Here is a 23323-nt window from a genome sequence, read left to right on the forward strand (position 1 = left end):
TGACAGACAAAGCTGAAATCCAAAAAAATACTTTATCTTTATAAAAACAAACTTAAAACTGTAGTCAGTAATCCATCTAGCAGACGTTCTAATGAAAAAGTAAAGTGACTTTCCAAGATAAAACAAGTATCAAAGGGCACTTCTGGAGACAATAAGTAATCCACTTAAGCTTAGCTATAGCAACACTGTGCTCCCATGAGGAAACAGATGATAACTGGGTGGAATTATTTCAGTACATGGATGAAGTCAATGGTACTTTGAAGACCGAGGGTTGGTTTGGCTTGCTATGAAAGGTTGTAAAGACAATGAGCAAGCACTGAAGATCTATGTTGAGTTAATCCAAGAGAAAATACTAAATATTCTCAACAAAATAGCATAAATGATAATCCATTGTGTAGAAAGAACTTCTACACTGTTACTCAAGATGATCTAGACCGTCCCATCATCCGTGAGGAGTTGGGGAAGCGATTGCCCTTATTTCCTCCGACAAAACACCGGGCCCTGACGGCCTCCCTCAAGAATGTTACGTGCACTACTGGGATATTTTCACCCCTCATCCTGCAGAACTGTTTCGGGAAGCTGTTGAAAAAGGCTCCTTCCCTCAGGAGACGGACATGGCCACCATTGTGGTTCTTCCTAAATCCCAGCCGACCTCGTCACGATGTGCAGACTACCGCCCTATCTCCCTCATTAATACCGAGGTTAAACTGTTTGCCACGATCCTCGCCAAGCGGCTCAAACCCCACTCGCACACTGATTAACAATACCCCTACTTCCCTAGACCGATTCGGGCTCGGTGGGAGGGTTGGGTGGGCACCTTGGAGAAGGAGGATTGGCACGACGCCCTTATGGCCCAGAGAACATTCACCGCATCCGCTAGGCTACGCTTGGGGCAGCTCTATTACTTACACACCGCATACTTCACCCCGGTGCGCCTTCATCAAGCGGGATTCAGCCCGACCACTGCTTGTACTAGGTGTGGCCACGACCCAGCTGACTTCCTTCATTTGGTGTGGGCATGCCCCCGCTTGACGCGGTTCTGGGAGGAAACCGAGGAAGAACTCACCGAGGTCTTAGGGTGGGAAGTCCCCCATGACCCACAACACACGATCCTGGGCATCACTGATGGGTTGGATGGGTCTCGGAATGAGAAGTTGTTTTTCACTACAGCTATGGTGGTTGCCAAAAGGGACATTGCAGCCTCCTGGAAATGCCCTGAACCCCCAAGTGTTGGACGATGCCGGACTGGGGTGGACTGGTGCGCCACACAGGAGAAAGTCATGTATGAGGCACGTGGGTGTCCAAGAAATATCGTAGGGTCTGGGGAAAGTGGTTGGGGGATGTGGTTTAGTCATAAAGGGAATGTCCAAATTCATGCTGTTTTGCTTTTACTAGTGTCTGTAAACTGGGTCGCGCAAACTCTTCTATGTAATCCTAGATTTTCATGGTGTTATGCTGAATGGCTGGTGTATTCTTTCAATTCATCAAAATCAATAAAAAATTGTTTATTAAAAAAAAAAGACCTTCTGCATAATATTTTCCATTTGAACGTTTAGCACAGTATTTTCCATTTGAACATAAATGGCACACTACGGGCAAACGTTTCTCAGTCTCTTTTAGACTGAACAAATTTGAGTGAGGTGCTTGTAGTCAAATGTTTCATAAACCAAATAGTCAACTTCATTACTGCTGAATTATATGATGCACCGTATCCTCTAATATTTGTTAGTACAGTTCATACTTTGCAAAATCTGTGTGTATTAGATATGAAATGTAGGCAAAGAGAAGTTGGTGAATCGGTCTATTCAAGGTCCAAACGTTGAGGCTCTGGTTCCTTTGTACTTCACAAACTGGTGGTTTATTGTGTATTAGTCCTGCTCACCAAGTTATAGGAAGTGTAGAGTCCATGGACGTGGAGTTCATTTATTTGGTTGCACAGTTTAGACGTATTGTGTTTTCTACATTGCTAATGTTAGTTGTGATTTGAAGACCTTGACCAAATCTATTATTTTTCTCTGTTGTGAGCAACTACCAATTGTAGCAACAGTCATGTATATGACTTGAGTTAAGCACCGCAAACACCAAGTTTCCTCTCAAAGGTACTGCAATTCCCCTCCTTCCTCATTGAACTGTCTTTTCAAATTTTAGACTGTTTTCCTTGAAGCACTGGTAGGAAAAATGGAGAACAGGACTGATGACTACCCTGAACTTTGCAATCAACTCTTGTGGGCAACATAGGCTTGTAGGTGAAAACCAAACAGGAGGAGAATAAAAAAGTCACTTCAGAAATTTCACAAGAAATACGAGTATCTCATTGGGGTGAGGCATCCCTTTTAAAGCCCTCAACCTTGAATCTTTCTTCTCATATAGGAAGCAAGATGACAGCTTTACTTCAGGTATATATTCAACTTGACACTCTTGTCTTGCCTTTAGAGTTTTAGGCTTTAAACCTTTATGAACTCCCCACCTGTATGTCTCATATTTAGTTGAAAGATATGAAGTAAATGATTTCAATATGTAGTTACCATAATTTCTTATCAGTTATCATAATATTTGAAATAAAGGAAATCATGTAATGGATCTCATTTTTGTATCAGAGGAGTAAAAGTAAAACGCTTAGCAGTGAATAAAGTGTCAAGCACCCAACAAAAAGGAGGACAGTAAGTGGGGGAAAAATGATGAACACTTCTAGGGAGTAGGATTATATACTACTGTCAAAATGTGTGTTGATTCTAAAACAATAGGGTGCCAGAGACCTTCCGGAACCACAAGCGCCACTTGGCTGTAGGTCTTTTGATGCCATTATTATCTAAACAAATGAGCTGACCTTAACAGCATTAAAAGGCTAAAACATGTTTTTCCCCCAAATCCATGCCTGATAATTGGTTGTAACCTAAGCAAGCAAATCTATAATACCATGAAGGAAAAGTGTAGGCCTGGTGTAGTTAAATCAAATATTTACAGGTAAGTTGCCTACCCGACAAACATGGCGGTCGCTCTGTGAAGAGCTCTGCAGAAAGAGCAGACAATCTGACGACACCGCCGCTCTCTGGGGCTATCTAACCCGGGTCAAGCTTCGAGGCGGTGCTAATCTGTTGTGACATCACGGACATGCTGCTCCAGCGCGCTTAACCCACCCACCCAGGAGTGCTGAACCTGAAGTCTGGCTCGTGGCCGCTATTGCAGTGAAGGGAGCGGAGACCAATGGCGGCCTGAGCACTGAAAGGATGGAGTGACGGGCACACTGGGAGCCACTCGGAGGTGGCGTGGGGACACCACTGGCTAAGCTGTGCTGTGGGCTTGCAGCCTGGTCCTGTGTGGCATCTAGAGAAAGAGCGGAGCCCAAAAGGACACTACTGAGATGCGGTGAGGCCCGCAAGTTACCCCAGCAGCCAACCCTCGGCCTGGGGCGCGGCTGGGGATGCCGGTCTTCAACTGGGCCCTACCGCGCTGGAGCAGCCGACAAGCAGGATAGGGATTGATGGCTGCCTGGCCCAGAGAGTGGCGGGACTCCGAGAAACCCTGCTTCTGCCCTTCCAGTGAGTTTCAGGGGGCCATCCGGCATGGAGGTGGAAAGGAGTCAGTTGGGGAGGCCACCCTATGGTTGGACAACAACAAGAGATGGTGCTAGGACTGCCCCCGATGATCCTGGGGTTATTGCTCTGGGCCATATTCAACCGGGCAGTGATCTGAGGCCCAGCCCGCGTCCTTTCCCTCGGGCCAAAAGGAGTCAGGACAGGCCCCACAGGAGGCTGATGGTGTGTAAGTTGGACAGGTCTCCAGAGTTTAAGCTTGGCACTACTGCCCGAGACTTAGGGAAACAGAGCCTGTCCCATCTGCCCGTGCAGCCCACTATAGCCTTGTGCGAGGTGGCGGAATGGGCATGCAGCCTGCCTGGGGGCAAACGACTGGCCTCGGCTGGAGCTGGGATCGGCCCTCTTGGTGCCCCCTCCCTGGTCAGTTCGAGGTGGTGGCTTCTGAGGGGCACCGAAGAAGTTATAGGATTGGGCCTTATCTGGATTAACCCGATGCCTGCAGCGTGAGGGGGACAGGTCAACCACTTGAGGTGCTCCTTGGTCCCTCCGGACAGTTACAAATTCCTCGGAGGGCAAGAGAACATTGAAAGGGCTCTGGCGGCCTGCTTTTGAGGCGCGACCCTGACTGCTATCGGGGTATCAGCATGTTACTCACCCCTGAGTGGAGAGGTTCTGCTCCTTCAGCTTTGGGATCTTGGAGACACCTCCTTTGGACTCCACCGTTATGGCGCAAGACAAGCTGACCGTTGCGGCCTCCCAACAGAAGATAGGGAAAAACACCAAACAGCAGGCCCCCGCGGGGGGAGCAGCAGGGGGGTCTCCTGAGTCAGGTTGGGGGAGGGAGGGTGAGAGAACCTCGCCTATGCCATTCAGGGACTCACAGCCACAATGGAGGGCAGGATGGGAGAACTAAAAGGTAGACCTGGCATTGATTCGCCAAGACTTATGAAATACAACGCACAGGGTGACCGAGGTGGAAGGAAGTGAGTCGGAGAATGAGGACAAGCTCAAATCACACAGAGGCCGCTTAGCAACCCTGCAACGCCTGGTGAGGCAATAGCTGAGGATGCCGAGGGGAGGTCCGCAAGAACAATCTCTACATGGTGGGCATGCCGGAGGGGGAAGAGGGCTAAGCCCCAACAAAGTTCATGTGGGACTCATTGACCAGCTGGGTGCCCAAGGACGAGGTCTCAAGCTGCTTCATTGTAGAAAGGGCTTATACAGCATTGATCGCCAAACCACCGGTCGGCGTATGTCCCAGACCATTTATTGTGCACATACTCACCTATGCCAACATGGATGCAGCCCATAGGGCAGCACATAGAGCCGGCCAGTTGACTTTTTAATCCTCTCAGGTGATGATTTTCCCAGACTACACCTTGAAGGTGCAACTGTAACGGCGGTCCTTTCTAGAAGCTAAGCAGAAATTGAAAGCCTTGGGATTCAAATATATGCTCTTGTTCCCAGCCCCCCTGAAGACCCTTTATCAGGAGAAGAGCCTTTCCTTTGACTCTCCTGAGGTGGTATGGGAGTGGGTGACCACCACGAAGCCCAGAAGTTGATTCTTCCCCCGAGAGAGGGAGGGAGGGCCATAGAGATGTTGGAGGTCCAACACGAGAAAGGAGTACAGCCTTGCGGAAACATTTAAAGAAGAAGGGGCATAGGGTCCAGTCGTTGGGTCCTAAGCGCACAGTCGCTAGGGAGACCTCACCTGCGATGGAGGAGGACCTCTGGACAGAGCCCGGTGCTGATCTGCCCTCGCAAGCTGCTCTTGATCCGCTGTGACGCTTTTTGGAGGGGAGGGACTTTTTTCCTTTTGAAGTGATGCACACATGTCAGTACTGTTCGGATTTGCTGGGGCGGTATGCACTACTACACGATAGCCCTGTTGGATCTGGTCCCTAGACGCACCACAGCAGGTACTTCTAGTTTACGAAGTATTGGAGGGGGGTGCAGGACAGTTTTGGGGTGTTGTTTTGCATTTTATTTCCTTTTCAGGTGCAGAGAGTGAGCGCAGGTGTAGGCAGAACACACACAATTCATAGACTCAATATGATTACACACACGGGCTATGACTGATTCGAACTCTCAGAGGGACCACTCATGGGGGAGGAGCAAAACGAAGGGGGAGTGGGGCAGGGTACATTGTCCATCCTGTCGTGGAACATTAATGGGATCTTGGATGAGATCAAACAGGGGGCGGTGCCCAGGGTGGAGCAGAAGTCCAACACAGATATTGTGATGCTTCAGGAGACTCATCCCATGGGCAATAAGTGTACTTTTCTGGCCTGCAAGAGCTATACTCGGATATATCACTCTGGATTTCACAGAGACTCTCGGGCATGGCCATACTAGTTAGGGGCGTACCTCTTTGGTGGTAGCGAATTGCATGATAGTTTGAGTTGATATGTTGCAGTAACAGGCATTCTCCATGGCGGCGCAGTTTCCCTGATCAGCATTTATGCCCCACCACCCCTCTCCTCAGACTTTTTGATTAGACTGGGGAACTTTATGCGGGAGTTGCCAGGTGCCCAAAGGTTAATTGGAGGGGACTTTAATGGTGTGTGTGAGACGCGGGCCTGAACCGTTCTTCTACTTCTGCAGAGTTGGGGCGTGGATCCACTCCCCTTACGACCTTCACGTGTAACTGGAATCCGATAGACGAGTGTTGAGCGCACAATCCCGGGGAGAGGTGCTTCACCTTCTACTTAGGGGCACATCGCTCGCTCTACCCACTGGACAGTTTTTTTCATGCAGGGCCGAGAAGGATAAGGGTTATAGATTCTTAGGATGCTGGCCAGGAGACACCACTCGCTGGTAGTGGGAGGATCTGGCTGGGGGCCCTGGGAGAGTAGGAGCGTGATGGCGCTTAGACCACTGATGTATTCAGGTGGAGGATTTCAGGGAGCTGTGCCAAAACACGTGCTAACAATTTCTGACCAGCCATAAGGGTTTTTAGGTCGACCTCTGCCAATGCGCTTGCGCATTGCAGATGTCGATCTATTGTAGCTGAAACAAACTCTTTGAACCAAGCACGGATTCGGATTACATGCAGTTCATGTGCCTGTGCAAGCGCTTCAGACCCGCCACAGCAATGCCGAGAGCTTCACACTTCAAAGGTTCCATCCCACCCTTCCGACTTCAGGCATTCAAGCGTGAATTTTCCCCAGCGCGCAATGCCGAGGGCTTGTTGTTTTTGGGAAACGGCCACTACAACGAAGCAGTTTCCACGAAATCCTTAACCACGCATGCAGTACAAGGCATGCGTGGTTACCACTAAAGCCTTTACCACGCATACCTTTACTACAAGATTTGTAGTAAAGGCATATGTGGTAAAGGTAAAAAGTAAAAAATTGGGTGTTTGGGGGGGTCCCCCCCCCAAAAAAAAAACTCACCAGAAGTCACGTCGGGATATGAAGATAATCAGCGTCGTTTAAGAGAAATCGGAAAAAAAAATCAGTTTCCTCTTAACGACGTATGAAGTCACCACGCATGTATTCGAGGTAAAGGTTATGCGTGGAAAACGAATTCCGTTGTAACGCATGCGTGGTAAAGGCATGCGTTGCAACGGAATTCGTTGTAACGTCATACATTAGTTGTTTTTACCAGCATCCTTCTATGCCACATGCCTTGTTTTTTAAAGTTTCCTTCATTACTAAGTGGTCTTTTAGCTACACTTTTTTCTCGCATTCAAGTTCAGAAAGAAAGAGCCTAGCTAGTAGTGATTGTACTTGTATTGATCCGAAAAGTGAAATGCATTTGTATTGTCATTTGCAGTGCTCCCTCATCGGTACTTGAGTCGAAGGCATCATTTACTTAATATTGTATTGTATATTTACTTAATATCTTGAATGTACGTTTTGACCTGTGCAGTTTTTACCCCAGATTTACAGCAACATACAGAAGTCATCTTTTAAGTTTCCATTTCTTGAACTTCCAGAGTGTGCAAGCATCCGCATCCCTTGTTCTTGTTTGTTTTTGTGATCGCGATCACTGAAATGTAGTGCTTCGGTGTTTTTTCTTGTTTGTTTACTGCGGTTCACAGAAACGTGTACAAGAAGTACCGTCTTTCTTCCCGTGCCTGCCCCTAGTGCAATGCCTTCTTGTTTTAAAGGGCAGTCTCTTCGATTGAAAAAAAGTGCACCTCGCAGAAAAATAATTTTTGGCATGAGGTTAAAATGAAATGAAACCTTAACGCCTTATAGGCTGTACTCACACAATGTATATCAGCATCATTGCCGACATTCTGACCTGATAACGATATTGAGGCATGCACGTGACAATGATCAGCCGCGTGGCTTCCAGGGGAGCTGCTAATTGCTTTATTCAGCTGCCCCCAGGGAGCGCGCAGCCTGGCAGTTTAGCGCTGGCCCGCCACCTCTGTTATTTACCCTAATGCCTTTGATTCAGTGCTGGTGGGGAGGACGGTGAGGGTGGTGGGGTTACACAGTCGCAGCCTTTTGTGCACCTTCATTTTCTGACCCTCTCTCCCCACTTCCTCTCTTCTCGGCCTTCTCTTCCCCTCCCCCATTCTCCTCCTCGGATACAGTTAGAGCCGTGCACTGAGATGCCATGGGCGGATGTTGGGGCCACAGATCTATGTGTGGTGGACAATATCAAGGAGTGAACGCGAGGATCAGATCCTGCCCTGCTCCGGGTGTCAGTAGATCAGTTGTGAAATACAATGTGATGTCTTTTCTGCCTTCTTGTAATAATGGACTCTATGTCGATTTTTTGTATTGGTGCTGCACTCATTGTGCTGCTTTTTCACTGAAAGCTGTAAAATCAATACAGTTTCAATAAAAAAAATATATCACATACATATATCTAAATATTTACCCTGTAAACTTTGCCTTGTGTGGTGCAAACCAGGAGGACTAATCATTAGATTAAATTAAATGAAAACAACATTCCTTCTTAAGGCTAAGAAATCCTAGAAGCTTGCAGAAATTTAGACCAGCAGAGTTTTCTAAAATACCATCCATGAACAAATCAGGAAATGCATTAAGATTGATCACCAAAAGGTCAAGACAATGGGAGAGACTGCCCTTTACAAGCACCTTCTACTATAACTCAATGCATGTTTTGCTTTTAAAAAGTCTATACCTATAATTAATAGCAACTCTCAGTTCACTCTTGTTTTCTTAAAGTGACATGAATGCTCAAACTGCCCGTTTTTAGTTACTAGTTTCAGAATACTGTTCCTCAATCACAAAATTAGTTTCTCACAATCACTGTGCAATCATCCAGATTTAAAAAAAACTCTTTATAATTTACTTGTAAGTGGCATCAAGCAACGTCTGCAGCATGTCATCTTCCCTTTTTCCAGACTGTTTCCGCTCCCGGATAACCTCATAGAAGATATTTTTGATTTCTCTATGTGCCTTGTCTCTTTTTCTGATTTACAGAAAACAAAAATAGAAAATATATATATATAAGTACATTTGCAGTTACCTAATTTTGCAATGCATACAAAATGTACAGATCAAAGAGCTATGCATTAAGCTGGAATATTTCCTGCGATGAGGTATTGTAGAGAGTAAAATCTAAAATAATGGCGAAAAGGGAACCATTTTATTAGATTAAAATTTGAAATAGTACATGGTAAGGTACTCATGGTGGGAGAAGTAGATCCACTTTTTAAAAAATAAAAAAAAAATAAAAAAGTTCAGCAGCCTGTTTGCCACTGTGTATTGGAGCAGGGCTCCATAGTGGCTGATGGCAAGTAAGAGGTATTAGACAGAAATACGTTTGTTGACATATTAGTGCAATCTGAACATTGGAGCATGGTTCACATCCCCAATGTGGTTCTTTTGCAAGCCTGAAAGATATTGGGCCTACAAATGAGGCGATAAATGTCACAGCTGCTATACAACCTATACCTAAAGCCACATGCAATAAAATATACATTTATTGCCTCCAAATTATCATTGCTATTCTTCCAGTTGAAACTAATTGCTAGTTTCAACATTGCAAATGCCTATAAGCAGGTGTTGGAGCTGGAATACAAACTTAAAATGGATATCACCAGAATGACTTAATCAACGCACCAGTTGAAGGTAATGTCTTTGGTAAAAAGAACATATATCTTTACAGGTTTGTCTATGTATGAAAGCTAAGTTAACTTCCTCGGTAGTGTTGTCATAAGCTAGAACAGTTGACGGTAGAGACGTATAGAGCAATATCAATGAGACATCCTGCCTTGAAAGGATCTTCTACAAGTAATGTATTTGTGAACTACATTCATAAATGAATTACTGAACAAATGCATTAATAGGTTTTTATTGAATAAATGCTACAGGATGCGGAGACTCAGAAGTCACAATACTAAACTAAACATATAGCTGAACAAGGAGAGATGACAATAAAATACTATCATCTATTCTCTGTAAGATCAGACACAAATTACTGGCCATGAGAAAACTTCTATCAGTGCACTTTAACTTTGCTCTTCAGGGTCAGAAATGTTAGCCACCGTCAAGAACTCTAGAGAACATGAAAGCACAAAAGATGGTCTTTTATAATATGTCTACTAATGAGAGTTAACGGAGTTGCAATATGGAAGTGTATGTGCAGAAAAAACCAGAAAGTACTATTAAGATGCTCAGAGGCATAAGGCATATAAGCTATTCATGAATTTACTTAAGTTTTCCTGGTTGGAAATAAGTATATTTATCCAGTGTTCCCACCCTCCATGTTAGATATGCATTTAGGTGGCAAATGCAAACAAAGCTAAATTATTTATTAAAGGCAAGGAATCTGGCCACTTACTCTTACCCATCTGTGACAGAGAGAGACACCAGCTCTTCTTTACCATACAGCGCTATGTAAATTAAATAAGGGGAAAGGAGGCCATTGATTGTGACACACAACAAGCTCCTATGTTTATGGTAAAAGGTAATGAGGAAGTAGACTGCTGCACTCAAACGTAGAAAACATTACCCTAAGCTGTTGCAATTAATACAGACCATCTTTCTTTAAAAAAAAAATACTTTATGTCAGCTAACACACAACAGTAAATCTGTAACATTTCCAGGCAAGTTGTATACATGGGGATAAAAATAAGCATTTAGCATATACTTATTATACTTATAGCACAGTAAAATGAAGTGCTATTGTATTGTGACAAGGCAGGCTATTACATAAATGAAAGTAGTAGCATGCAAAATATTTAACTATCATTTTACATTTACAAGTTAGGCATGTATGCTTTAATCGTCTTCAGTATTGCAGGGTTCTGGATAATGTTATGTTGAGGGCTTGAAATCTCACTACTAGTTATAGGTCCTATAGCTTTATATGACTGACCTCAATGGACCCTACAAGTCTTTTGGTCTGTTTTTAATAGATAGGTTGATGGAGTATGCTTCTCCCATGTCATCACAATAGGCCACATCATTTTTGGACCGGACGTGGGAGACCACACATCCATGCCTTCGCAATGCTATGCTTAGCGAGGAGCAACAGCATAGGAGTTACTTTTATGATGTGGAGGGGGAATCTTACCCGCCCATACTAGCAGAGCACCAATGAGGGACATATTCACTTGATGGTCAGTGATATTCCTGATCAGGAGCATTCTTGAAGTCAAAGGAAAAAGTCCAGCTGAAGTCCACAAAGAGAAGAAAGGTGTTCAGAGGAATTATTTACTCACACGTAATGGGGTTGATTTAGGTGTGGGTGGTGTGAAACTAGGCCTACAGAACTATCATCAATTACTCAAGGGACTAGCCCCATATATTTCCATATACTAACCACTCTTAATATTGGCATCTAATCTTTTATTTCGGCATTCTGCCCTATGTTGTGAGTAAAAGAAATGGGATTCCTGGTTGATATAAAAGCTATGGGTGTACGATGATTAACACGAATAACTGAATAACCTTATATACAGCTTTTATTAACTGTACAATAAACAATTAAAAAAATTAATTAATTATATATTTTCAATATTTCAAACTGGGCTGAAACATTTACATCCGTCCCCTATGTTGGAAATAACATATCAAGTGTAGTGTTGAATTGACCAGGGTTTAATGATAGAGCAGGCTTTTCAAAACAGCGCCAGAAGAAAGCTCTGTCCTTTCCGCCCCAAAATGTTATCTGCACGAACTCTTCTCTTGCAAGGTGAGAAACAAATGCTGTGCAACAAAATCTGCTCAGTCAATTTTATAATTACAGTATAGCCAAATCTGATTTTACCTGAAGCTGGGCAAAGGAAGCCAACCTGGCAGGAGCCAAGCTGCGTGAGAAAACCCTCCATCTAGATCAGCATAGAGTTGGGCCACCTTCTCATTAAGCCGCTTTCGGATTTCCTTTCCGTGCAAACATCGGCTTGCTGTTAAGATGATTAGTTCTGAAAGAGCTTCAAACAGGTCTAGGGGGAGAAAAACAGTTGAATTTGCCTGTGACTTACTGTAATAAAGTGGAGATTTTGCCCATTTCCCAGTGGTCACCCTGGCTAGATTTTCGCATCACTTTTTTGCTTTATTGAATTGAAAGGAATAACTTAAAAAACATAAAGAGGTTTTCCAAAAAACTTGTCGACACCTCAATGGCAATTAAAATTTTATATATTATATAAGCTTACTTTTCTCTCCGCTGTCTCCCCACCGTTTGAAGTATTCTATTGTTTCTTCTTCGATAAGAGGAACGTGAGTTTTAAACTGAGCAATGTTGAGCCCAGTCTTCAACATTTTCTTCTGCTCCAAAAATATCTGAAAATGTTAAACAACATGAAACTATCCAAAAGGTAAACAATGCCTTCAGATTTCAAGCAATCATACATTTACTACGAAAATGCACTAGTGTTAAGTCTTCAGTTCGGGTATCTGTTTATGATGCATTCTTGATAGAGTGCATTCAATTGTTTGGCCAATGTAAGTCCTCTCATTGGGCCAGTTATGCAACTGAAAATGCGATTCAGAAAGATGATAATTCTTTTTGGAGGGGGGGGGGGTTATTAACAGTCAACCGTAAATTTGTATGCAAATAGGTTTGCTGCAAACAATTTCCAAGTCGCACAAAAACAAATCACATTGCAAATCACACTTAGCACTTGGCAAATTAAGCAATAAATGGAGTGACAGACCACAGAAACCAGAGACCATTTCCACATTCAAACAATGCAAATTAGGAGCACACCAGTGCAGTGATGCAGAGATCACAGGAGGCCAGGTCTGTCCAACATGCCCCGCCTGCCCAGCGTACCTATACAGGAGGAACAGCGTAACTGGACGAAGCAGTTTACTGAGAAGCAGCTGCACCTAGTGCTAGAGGATGCAGGTGAAGAACATGGTGGGGGATCTTTGCAAAACAGAGTGTGTATTTAAGAGCATCACTGCACGGTAGCAACCAACATCCATGAGCTTTTAAATGCACTTAGCTCAACCACACAAAATCACAGGGTACATATTTCAAAATGAAAAAAAATGCCGTAAGCGCACAAACCGAATGCTTCTTAAAATGTAATTTACAGATTCAGTTGAGCTTAAGAGATACAAAGAACAATGATCCCAGTATACTTTAAATGTTTTAATATTCGTTTAAGAAAGAAATTTGAGAAGAAATGGAGAGCAATGGAGGCCCCGACATTGGGGGATTGGAGGGCTGACCTGGACTGGTGTATGCAAGCGGAACAAACGATTTACGAGAGCAGGGGATGCCCCCGAAAATAGCCAAAAGTCTGAGAGAAATGTAATAGCTATCGGGGTAGGATATGTGACCCGTTGACTGTACATGATCAGGAGGACGAATCACTTTAATTGGGGGGAGAGGGAGCTAGGGTGGGGAGAAGAGAGCTGATAACTGAACAATTATTATTTGTTAATGATCATGACATATCTGATTAGAGGGTAACCTGTCGGTCTATTTTGCATTATGTATCCTGTAAATACAGATGGTGTGTTATTGTTTCAATAAAAAGATTTAATAAAAAAGAAATATGAGAAAACACTTGAGTAGCGAGGAGGAACACTAGAAGAATGTGCTGAAACATGTTGTGTAGGTTTAAGTGTCTATTCACAAACTGCATTTTGTAGTACATTTAATAGCACTACAACAGTGCTACTCATGTACTAATTGTTATTCACAAACCTACATGTGAAAGTCTATGCATCCGCCTCTCCTATCTTTTCTGCGCGAAGATGCAGCAATCTCTGCATCCATGTGCCAACGTTTCAGTAGTAGCTGTGGAAGGGATAGGGAAGTGGACAGAAAATGGGGAATACTTACAACTAAATAGGAGGGATTTTGGGAGGACTAAGGAGGGGTGAAGGAAGGGCTACGATCAGTTTAATTCACAAACTGCACTTCTAAAGTTACCACAGCCAACAAGCATTGTTGGCTTATAAAAGAAAGTACCTTTTTTATCAGTGATGGGTGCAGACATTCAATGTGTCATCAAACATGCACTCATCTTTGCACTCATTCATCCATCCATTGGCCAATTCTTGCATTCAAACTCTGATACAACCACAATAAAAAAAACTTAATACAGGCAAGATAAATTAAAAGTATACCGGTAGGAAAAAGAAAACATGCTGCTGTTCAAACACGGCGGGCATGTGCTTGCAATAACTAAATTAAACATACTAGCTGGTGTCCCGTCTTTTAGTGGTATTGAACATAAACTATCATTGTTTTAAAGTTCAAGCATGGTTGTTGTATTTAGAACTAACATGTTGGCCATTTTGGAATGGTAAAACAATGATACACTAGTATAGACCACAGCATTTGATAATGGTCACTTGGTTTACAGAAAGTGGCCATGTGCAATGCGGTGCACTACAGATGAAATGAGTGGCAAGAAAATGGCCTGTAAGCACTGCCTGAGATCTGTGGTATCCTCTTAAGAAAATTTAAAATAAAAAGAGGAGAGGCAAAGAAATGAAAGTTGAACTACAAAAAGAGTACATTGAAATTGAAAACCAAAGGACTGGTCAATGAGCCCCCGAGAATAAAGTGCACACATTTTCAGTGTATGTGCACCTGATCGGAAAATGGCGTTATTCATAGGGCAAAATAGCTAAAGACTGATGTGGACTAAACCATTTCCCCATGCAGTGCACTGCCATGCATAGAAGTAGAGTGTAAATGAAACTCAGACAGACTAGTGGGCAGAAGAAGGCTGCCCATAGGCCCTCTTTGTATCTACATGGATATATATATATATCACAACCACAGTCCTGATATCAAGCGTTCCTTTTCCCAAACACGACCAGGAACGGACCACCACACAGTAAGGGTTTTCTCATGTGCTTTGCTTAATCTTCCAACAGCATGACGCGTTTCGACCGGGTTGCACCGGTCTTGATCACATGACATGTAGAGACCCAATGCATGGTTAAATACTATTACACTTACAATAAGCTCCTCCTATTGCACTCATAGAATTGGACAACAGACTATATACAGAGAGATTTATTTGGCTAAAATCTAATACAACAAACCAGATCTAAAATATAAAAAAAAATCCATAAGGTAATCATTTAAATATCTTATAATTGTTATATCCTGGTTATGGCCTAAAACGGAAATAATCATGATTAAATACATATCAAACGTACTGGGAAAGTGCCCCTGCACGTAATGGAATAAATATTACCAAAACATGGATATATCATGATACCAAAAAATCCAATATACTTTCTAAAGTCTGAAGTACGAGCGAAGTGCTAAGTGTATAAAAATGTATTGAAATTAAAAGAAATGTGTACCTACCGAAAAATAGTGAAATAAATTCAAATAAATGCAACTCTACTATTAAATTCATAAGTAGCTAGCATATACTTAATCTATACTAATATAATAAAGAGAGAGACCAAACCTTTGAGGCGGGTAATCTCAGGAACCACAGCACCAATCACAACACCCAATACAGCGTTGGAAAGGGCAGTTGCAGCAGAAGGACATAGGCTATGCAGACGCCCACAATATACATTTAAAAGGTAAAAGAACCGTGCCAGCAAAGTAGTCCCTTGTGGGCGTGTCTGCGTTGTGCTGTGGGCGTGTGCTGGGTGTGTGGCGTGTCCACCCTGCTCCCTTTAAATACCCCTGTACCCCATAATCATTACCCGCCCTAACTCCTTAAAATACCCCAACACCCTTAACCACTAACCCATCTTAACCCTATAAATATACCCTGTACCCCAAAACCCAAACCTATCCCTAAACCCTAAAAATACCCCTGTACCCCAAAACCCAAACCTAGCCCTGAACCCTATAAATACCCCTGTACCTCAAAACCCAAACCTACCCCTGAACGCTAAAAATGCCCCTGTACCCCAAAACCCAAACCTAGCCCTGAACCCTATAAATACCCCTGTACCTCAAAACCCAAACCTACCCCTGAACGCTAAAAATACCCCTGTACCCCAAAACCCAAACCTACCCCTTAACCCTAATACCCCAAAACCCAAACCTAGCCCTGAACCCTATAAATACCCCTGTACCTCAAAACCCAAACCTACCCCTGAACGCTAAAAATACCCCTGTACCCCAAAACCCAAACCTAGCCCTGAACCCTATAAATACCCCTGTACCTCAAAACCCAAACCTACCCCTGAACGCTAAAAATGCCCCTGTACCCCAAAACCCAAACCTAGCCCTGAACCCTATAAATACCCCTGTACCTCAAAACCCAAACCTACCCCTGAACGCTAAAAATGCCCCTGTACCCCAAAACCCAAACCTAGCCCTGAACCCTATAAATACCCCTGTACCTCAAAACCCAAACCTACCCCTGAACGCTAAAAATACCCCTGTACCCCAAAACCCAAACCTACCCCTTAACCCTAATACCCCAAAACCAGCCCTGAACCATAAAAATAACCCTGTACCCAAAAACCCAAACCTACCCCTGAACCCTAAAATACCCCTGAACCCCCAAACGCAGACCTAGCCCTGAACCATAAAAATACCCCTGTACCCCAAAACCCACCTACCCCTGAACCCTATAAATACCCCTGTACCTCAAAACCCAAACCTACCCCTGAACGCTAAAAATACCCCTGTACCCCAAAACCCAAACCTAGCCCTGAACCCTAAAAATACCCCTGCACCCCAAAACCCAAACCTAGCCCTGAACCCTAAAAATACCCCTGTACCCCAAAACCCAAACCTACCCCTGAACCCTAAAATACCCCTATACCCCAAAACCCAAACCTAGCCCTGAACCCTTAAAATACCCCTGTACCCCAAACCCAAACCTACCCCTGAACCCTAATACCCCAAAACCCAAACCTAGCCCTGAACCATAAAAATAACCCTGTACCCCAAAAACCCAAACCTACCCCTGAACCCTAAAATACCCCTGAACCCCAAAACGCAGACCTAGCCCTGAACCATAAAAATACCCCTGTACCCCAAAACCCACCTACCCCTGAACCCTAAAATACCCCTGTACCCCAAAACGCAAACCTAGCCCTGAACCCTAAAAATACCCCTGTACCCCAAAATCCAAACCTAGCCCTGAACCCTTAAAATACCCCTGTACCCCAAAACCCAAACCTACCACTGAACCCTAAAAATACCCCTGTACCCTAAAAATACCCCTGTACCCCAAAAATACCCCTGTACCCCAAAACCCAAACCTAGCCCTGAACCCTAAAAATACCCCTGTACCCCAAAACCCATACCTATCCCTAAACCCTAAAACTACCCCTGTACCCCATAACCAAAAACTATATCTGAACCCTTAAAATACCCAAACACCCCAAAACATATACCTCAATACCCCAAAACATATACCCCTATACCCATACTTACCTTATCCAAACATTAAAAAAACATGCTTTTACCATTCATGCATTTACAACGAATTTCGTTGTAAATGTATGCGTGGTAAAAGCATATAAAATGTAATGCCATGCGTTATAATGGCATTGCGGAGTCATGGTACTTTCGTAATGAAAGTATGCGGAGTGATGGTATGCGGAAAGAAAGTTGCGGAATAATGGGTGTTTACCCTCCCCCGGTAAGTACATTGGTGGCAGGGCGGCCCACATCTCCAGCAACATACTCATATGTTTTCATCACCGATTTGAAAAATGCACAGGTCTCTCTCATTGATGGCAAGCACCGACATACACTTTTAGACACACCTCCCCCCACAAGTTCTAGAATTGCGAACTTTAGAGCTGGGGAGCTACGTTCAAATCTCGGCATCAGCTCAACATCCTGTCATTCCAGGCAAATCGCTTTGTCTCCCCGTGCCTACCACAAATGAATGTGTTCTTCTGTAATGTAAATTGTGCTCATGCCATGTTGTCGAGTTCGCGCTATATAATATTGCAAGGAAAAATAAAGTAGGGAAACTAGAGTTCACACACTACTGAACGCGCACTCTTAAGTGCATCAGCAGTGCACTGTGAATCGGAGTGTTTCACAGGCCTGTCACAGATAAGAAATGCTATCAAAACGAAATCCTACAAAACAATATACTACTGGCCGGCAGCAATTCATACCCGGACAACGTCGGGACGGGCTGCTAGTAATAAATAAAAGAAGCAAGTGTCAAGGACGCCAATAATTCAACTATTCAATATACAGTAAAGTGCTTAATGCAGAATTATTTCAAAATCCAGAATCAATCAGTTTATAAAGTGCTGATGCAATGTCATATCCAAAAACAGACAATCATATAGATATAATCGCCGAGTCTTAAATATGTGCAAAACTGGCTCAGAATTGAAAAAAATCTTTTTGATCTAATTAATGTTCATTGTTAAATACATAAAATCCATTAGAAAAATAGAGTAATTTTAATAAATACTAAACTCATGCACAAACAATCTACCAGAACCACACTCCTCACAGACACCGAATAAAAACCAGTAAAACCAGAAATCCAGTAAAAATCTGATAAAAGTAAAGATAAAATTCCAATTAAAAGTCATTCATCCATAAAAAAGTATCTATCAAACGTATCACAGTACAGGAAATAGCAGCAAAATGATATATGAGATGGATATCATAAAAAATGGTTTAAATCTCCAGTATTCAATCCATTTGGCATTGTAGTATCAAGTTGTAATATGTACTGGCTCTCTAGTTGTCGCAGCTTTTTCTCTCTATTGCCCCTTCTTATTGATTTAGGGACTGCGTCAATTACAAAAAAACTTAGATCTTTCAAGTTATTCTGATGGACTAATTTAAAATGACGAGCCACAGGATAACTAGAGTCCGAGTTAACAATAGCACGTAGGTGCTGTAAAAGGCGTTTAAAAACCTGGAGCTTAGTACTACCTATGTACTTTAACTGACATGCATTCTAGGACATAGACAGCACAATCTGTCTTGCAGGTAAAGGGTCCTTTGATACTAACTGGGGTAGAAGAAAAGGCATCAAGGAATTCTAGTTTATTAATACTAAATGTACACGCCCTACAGGAACTACACTTGTAGAATCCTGTTCTATTGGACAACCAGTTGCCTGTGCCTCGTACTTCCGGACTAGTTTTTACTAGGGCATCCCTCATCGAGGGAGCCCTTCTAAATGTAATGGCTGGTTGAGCATCTAGTTCAGGGGCAAGTGCAATGTCAGACTTCAGAATTCGCCAATTTATATTAATGATTTTTCTGACCTGTTTTTCATGACAACTAAAGGTAGTTATCAGTCTGACCACTGACTTTTCAGTTCTAGAATCCCTTGTTTCACTAGGTGTTATACACCTTTCTTCATTGATCATTGTCACTTCACTTGACTTATTATGTACTTTAGATAAAGTCATCTGTAGATCACCCATCTTATAACCCCGTGCGAAAAATCTCTGCACAGAACCATTCAAACAGTCAGTTAAGTCATTATCATTGCTGCAAATCCTTTTTATCCTTAAGAACTCCCCGTAGGGGATGCTCTTAACCAGGTGTCTAGGATGGGTACTACTGGCATGCAGTGTTGAATTCCCGGCAGTAGCCTTCCTGTGCAATTTGGTGTGGACAACATTGTCACTAACATATATCTCCACATCCAAGAATTCAACTCTCTCTCTGCTAATTGTAGCGGTAAATTCCAAATTAAGGTTATTTTTATTGATAATATCAACAAAATCTTTTGCGGACTCAGCCGATCCCGGCCATATCACGCACACAGTCTATAAATCTCCACCACCTGACAATGTTGTTACTGAAGAGGGCACCCTGGGTGAGGCCTAGGACATGTTCCTCCCACCAGCCTACATGCAAGCATACATATCTGAGGGAGAAACAAGCCCCCATAGCCACACCCCGGAGTTGTTGGTGCACCTCTTTGTTAAATAATAAGTAGTTGTTCGTCAAACATATTTGAATCATTTTCAATTGCATTTTGTTATGTTCATTAAACCTAACGTCCCTACTGGAAAAAAACTGTTGCACAGCAGCTAAACCATCATCATAATTGATGCTTGTATACAGGGAGCATATGTCCATAACAAGAAAACAGTATTCCTCACTCCAATTGACCTCTCTTAGCTTGCTTAAGACGTGGCCAGTGTCTTTAATGTATGAAGGAAGGCATTCCACAAAGTCTCTTAAAAAGTAATCCACATATTTCGACATGGACTCTAGTAACCCACGCTAAGCAGAGATGATGGGTCGACCAGGTACAGGACTAATTTGCTTGTGCACTTTCGGTATAAAGTACACTATTGGCGTAATTGGATAATCTGTTTTCAAAAAAGTATACTCTTCTTTATTAATCAGGCTTTCCCTTTTCCATTGCGCCAACTCCTTGAATACCAGATCTTTCACCAATTTCAGCTCACTGAACGTAGCCTTCCTGTAACATAAGGGGTCACTGAGGTTTTTACTGGCTTCTTTCAAATAGTCATCATGAGGCCAGAGCACGATATTCCCCCCTTTATCTGCTTTGTTTACTATTACATTATTGATCTTACACATTAGTTTGGAATACTGCTGTTCATTGTAACTTCTATGTTTATTTTGACAAACAACACTTCTATTCAATTCCTTTAGGTCTTCAATGACACAGTCACTAAAAATGTCTATGGCATCCCTCGGCAAGACTGGGTTGAAAGTTGATGGTGGACGAAATGGGCTTACTGCTGGACTTGTGCCGGCAATCCCCATTTGGCGAAGCTCATCTTGTGTGCTAACAACATTATCTTCAGTATGTCCAGCCAGTGAATACACTGTTTTCAACATCGACACATCTGATGCCTGAAAGACTCAGTTGATTCTCAGTCGCTATCCTAGTACCAGTGCCACTCGCTTTGTTTAGTTTTTTAGTTTTTTGGAATTCAATCAATTTCAATTTACGTATAAATTTAAAAACATTGATTCGTGATTGCACATATTTAAACCCATTCTTTGGGCAAAATTCCAAGGCCAAAAGTTGGAGTTCAGCAGCGTCAAGGTCAATATTGGTCAAGTTAATCACAGTGTTATTTGAAGTATCAGCAGCTGCTTCTTTCATTCCGGGTTTGATTTTTCCCCTCCCTCTCTTTCCTCTTCTGCTGCCTCCTCCGTTTGCGCCTCTGCTTTCTGCGCTCGTTTTGCCTGCCATTTTTGCTTTCTGGGGTATTCTTGGTCTCAATGTATGCCTCCGGTCTTCTTTGATAAACCCCAATTCCTCCGAAAGGGTGAAGCTGGTCAGTAATGGTAACCGTTCAGCTGGTGGTCTGCCTTCATCCGATTCACCACTACTAACCATTGAGCTGGCATCAGTATCAGATGTAATGATATCCTCTTGGTCTTGTGCCCGAACTGTTATCGTTTTGTTGCCAAGAGCTTGCCTTTTACAAGATGCAAATTTTTTAGAGATAGTGAAGATTCTTCCTGCCTCATAATCTTTTTTATCGAACACTTTGCGCTCCTTAATGATGTTTTCATGTTTGTCCAGGTGCTTTTTGATGCCTTCCCTTCCTTTCTTCACTGCCTCTTGTTGTTCCAAGGCATCCAATTCATGATTGAGTGTATCGATCTGTTTCACAATTTCTACCCTGTCAATCTCAGCATATTTTATTAAAATGCAGACCATATTCATCGAGGCGTCAAGGTTATTCGAAGCCCATTCTTGTAACATTAGGGGGTTGGGATTTTCAAAAGATGTGCAATTAGAACCCGCAACCCCATAGGGACTCGACCTACTTCTTTGTACTTCTCCAGGGATTTTTTCTCCCACCACTTTGTAAGCTTGGTGCGCTGAAGTTTCTCTAATTTCTTCAACTTAGCTTTCATGTCACTTTTGTCCCCTGTATTGATATTAGTGTCTTTTTTATTCCCAATCGATTCTGGTAGATTAAGAAATAAAGCGTCCGCCACCGCCTCGCGGTTTCGGAGCACGTCCGCTGCTGTCGCCATATCAGCTCGAACTTAAAGAAACAGTTATGCACTTATCGAACAGAGGCAAAAGAATGTTCGTCTGGCTCAGAAATAAATCTCAAATGAACAATTGTTACTTACCTGTAAACAGGTGGTTCTCCAGTATTGGTGTCTTTCATAGATTCACATGCTTGAATATTCCCTGTCGTCGAAGTGGGAGCCCCACGGTAAATAAAATAGCAATACATCCTGATAAAATATGTATATAAAAACATATCAGACAAATTCCAAAACCAGAAATACTTAGAAGTACCAGGTTAGCATTAACACATAGGAATACATAGGAGAAAAGAAAAACGCCTATATAACATATCCATGTCATTATGTTAGTCCAAACTACAGCCAATCAGGCGCAAGCACCCCTCTAGAACCTTCCCCTCAGAGGCTCAGGCCCTCAGATTTTCGCAGCACAGGAGTGACAAGAGAGTCTAGGAGGAGAAGCAAGCCTCTGAGGGGAGGTGGGTGGATTGCATGTGAATCTATGAAAGACATCAATACTGGAGAACCACCTGTTTACAGGTAAGTAACAATTGTTCTTCTCCAGTATTAGGGTGTCTTTCATAGATTCACATACTTGAATAGAATAGTAAGCAGTAATAACTGGCCGCAGGCCCAAACAGCAGTGCATTGGCATGAAGAAAACACTCAATGACATAATGTAGCCAGGCATGTAATAACAAATCCTATACCACCAAGAGGCGGAGGGAAGAATAGAGGCTCACCTTATTTAAAAAGATTGCGAAGCACCGCTTGGCCCACTGCCATATCAGCCTCGTTGATTGTCTCAAGGCAGTAGTGCTTTGTGAAAGTGTGCCTGCTGGACCACGTAGCTGCTCGGCATATCTGGTGAATTGGCACCCCAGCAAACATGGCAGTGACATCGCCCTGGTGGAATGAGCTCTCACTGAAGATTGAAGAGGCTTGCCAGCTCTCTGGTGGCAGAAGGAAATTGCTGAAGACATCCAACATGCAATAGTTGGCTTGGTAATAGAACACCCTCTGTGCATGCATCCGTAAGCATCGAACAGTTGGTCAGATCTACGAAAGGGCGCTGTTCTGTAGATATAAAATTTAAGGCATCTTTTAACGTCCAGTGAATGTAAACGTTGCTCTGCTGGAATTTGAGGATTTGCGAAGAAAGTTTTTTATAACACTGGCTCGTTTAGGTGAAAATCCGTTGGTACTTTAGGCAGGAAAATCGGATTGGTGCGAAGCAGAACACAGTCCGACTTGAATTGAAGAAAGAGAGGTTTGACGGTGAAGGCATGAATATCACTCATGCGACGTGAAGAGGTCAAAGCAATTAGAAGAGCCACCTTCCAAGTTAAACATTTTTAAATCCGCTTTGTGGATAGGCTCAAAAGGCGCCTTCATCAATAGTGCCAATACGACATTGAGATGCCAGGAAGGAGAAGGATGCCGAATGGGCGGGAACTTCCTGAACAGTCCTTTGAAAAACTGTT

At 43.0% G+C, this 23323-nt stretch overlaps 1 protein-coding gene across 1 annotated transcript in view; it reads right to left on the reverse strand.

The window, feature by feature from the left end:
• The window catches only part of CYP51A1 (cytochrome P450 family 51 subfamily A member 1), a 136933-nt gene that overhangs the window by 27930 nt on the left and 85680 nt on the right, over positions 1-23323 (reverse strand). Inside the window, exons 4-6 of the mRNA XM_078663640.1 lie at positions 12127-12253; positions 11739-11913; positions 8814-8933 (exon numbers count right to left, since the gene is read on the reverse strand). Of these exons, the coding sequence (XP_078519766.1) occupies positions 8814-8933; positions 11739-11913; positions 12127-12253 (422 nt within the window). The remainder of the gene's footprint in view (positions 1-8813; positions 8934-11738; positions 11914-12126; positions 12254-23323) is intronic.

Source organism: Lissotriton helveticus, chromosome 10 (genome assembly GCF_964261635.1).
Source record: "Lissotriton helveticus chromosome 10, aLisHel1.1, whole genome shotgun sequence".
Taxonomy (NCBI): Eukaryota; Metazoa; Chordata; class Amphibia; order Caudata; family Salamandridae; genus Lissotriton; species Lissotriton helveticus.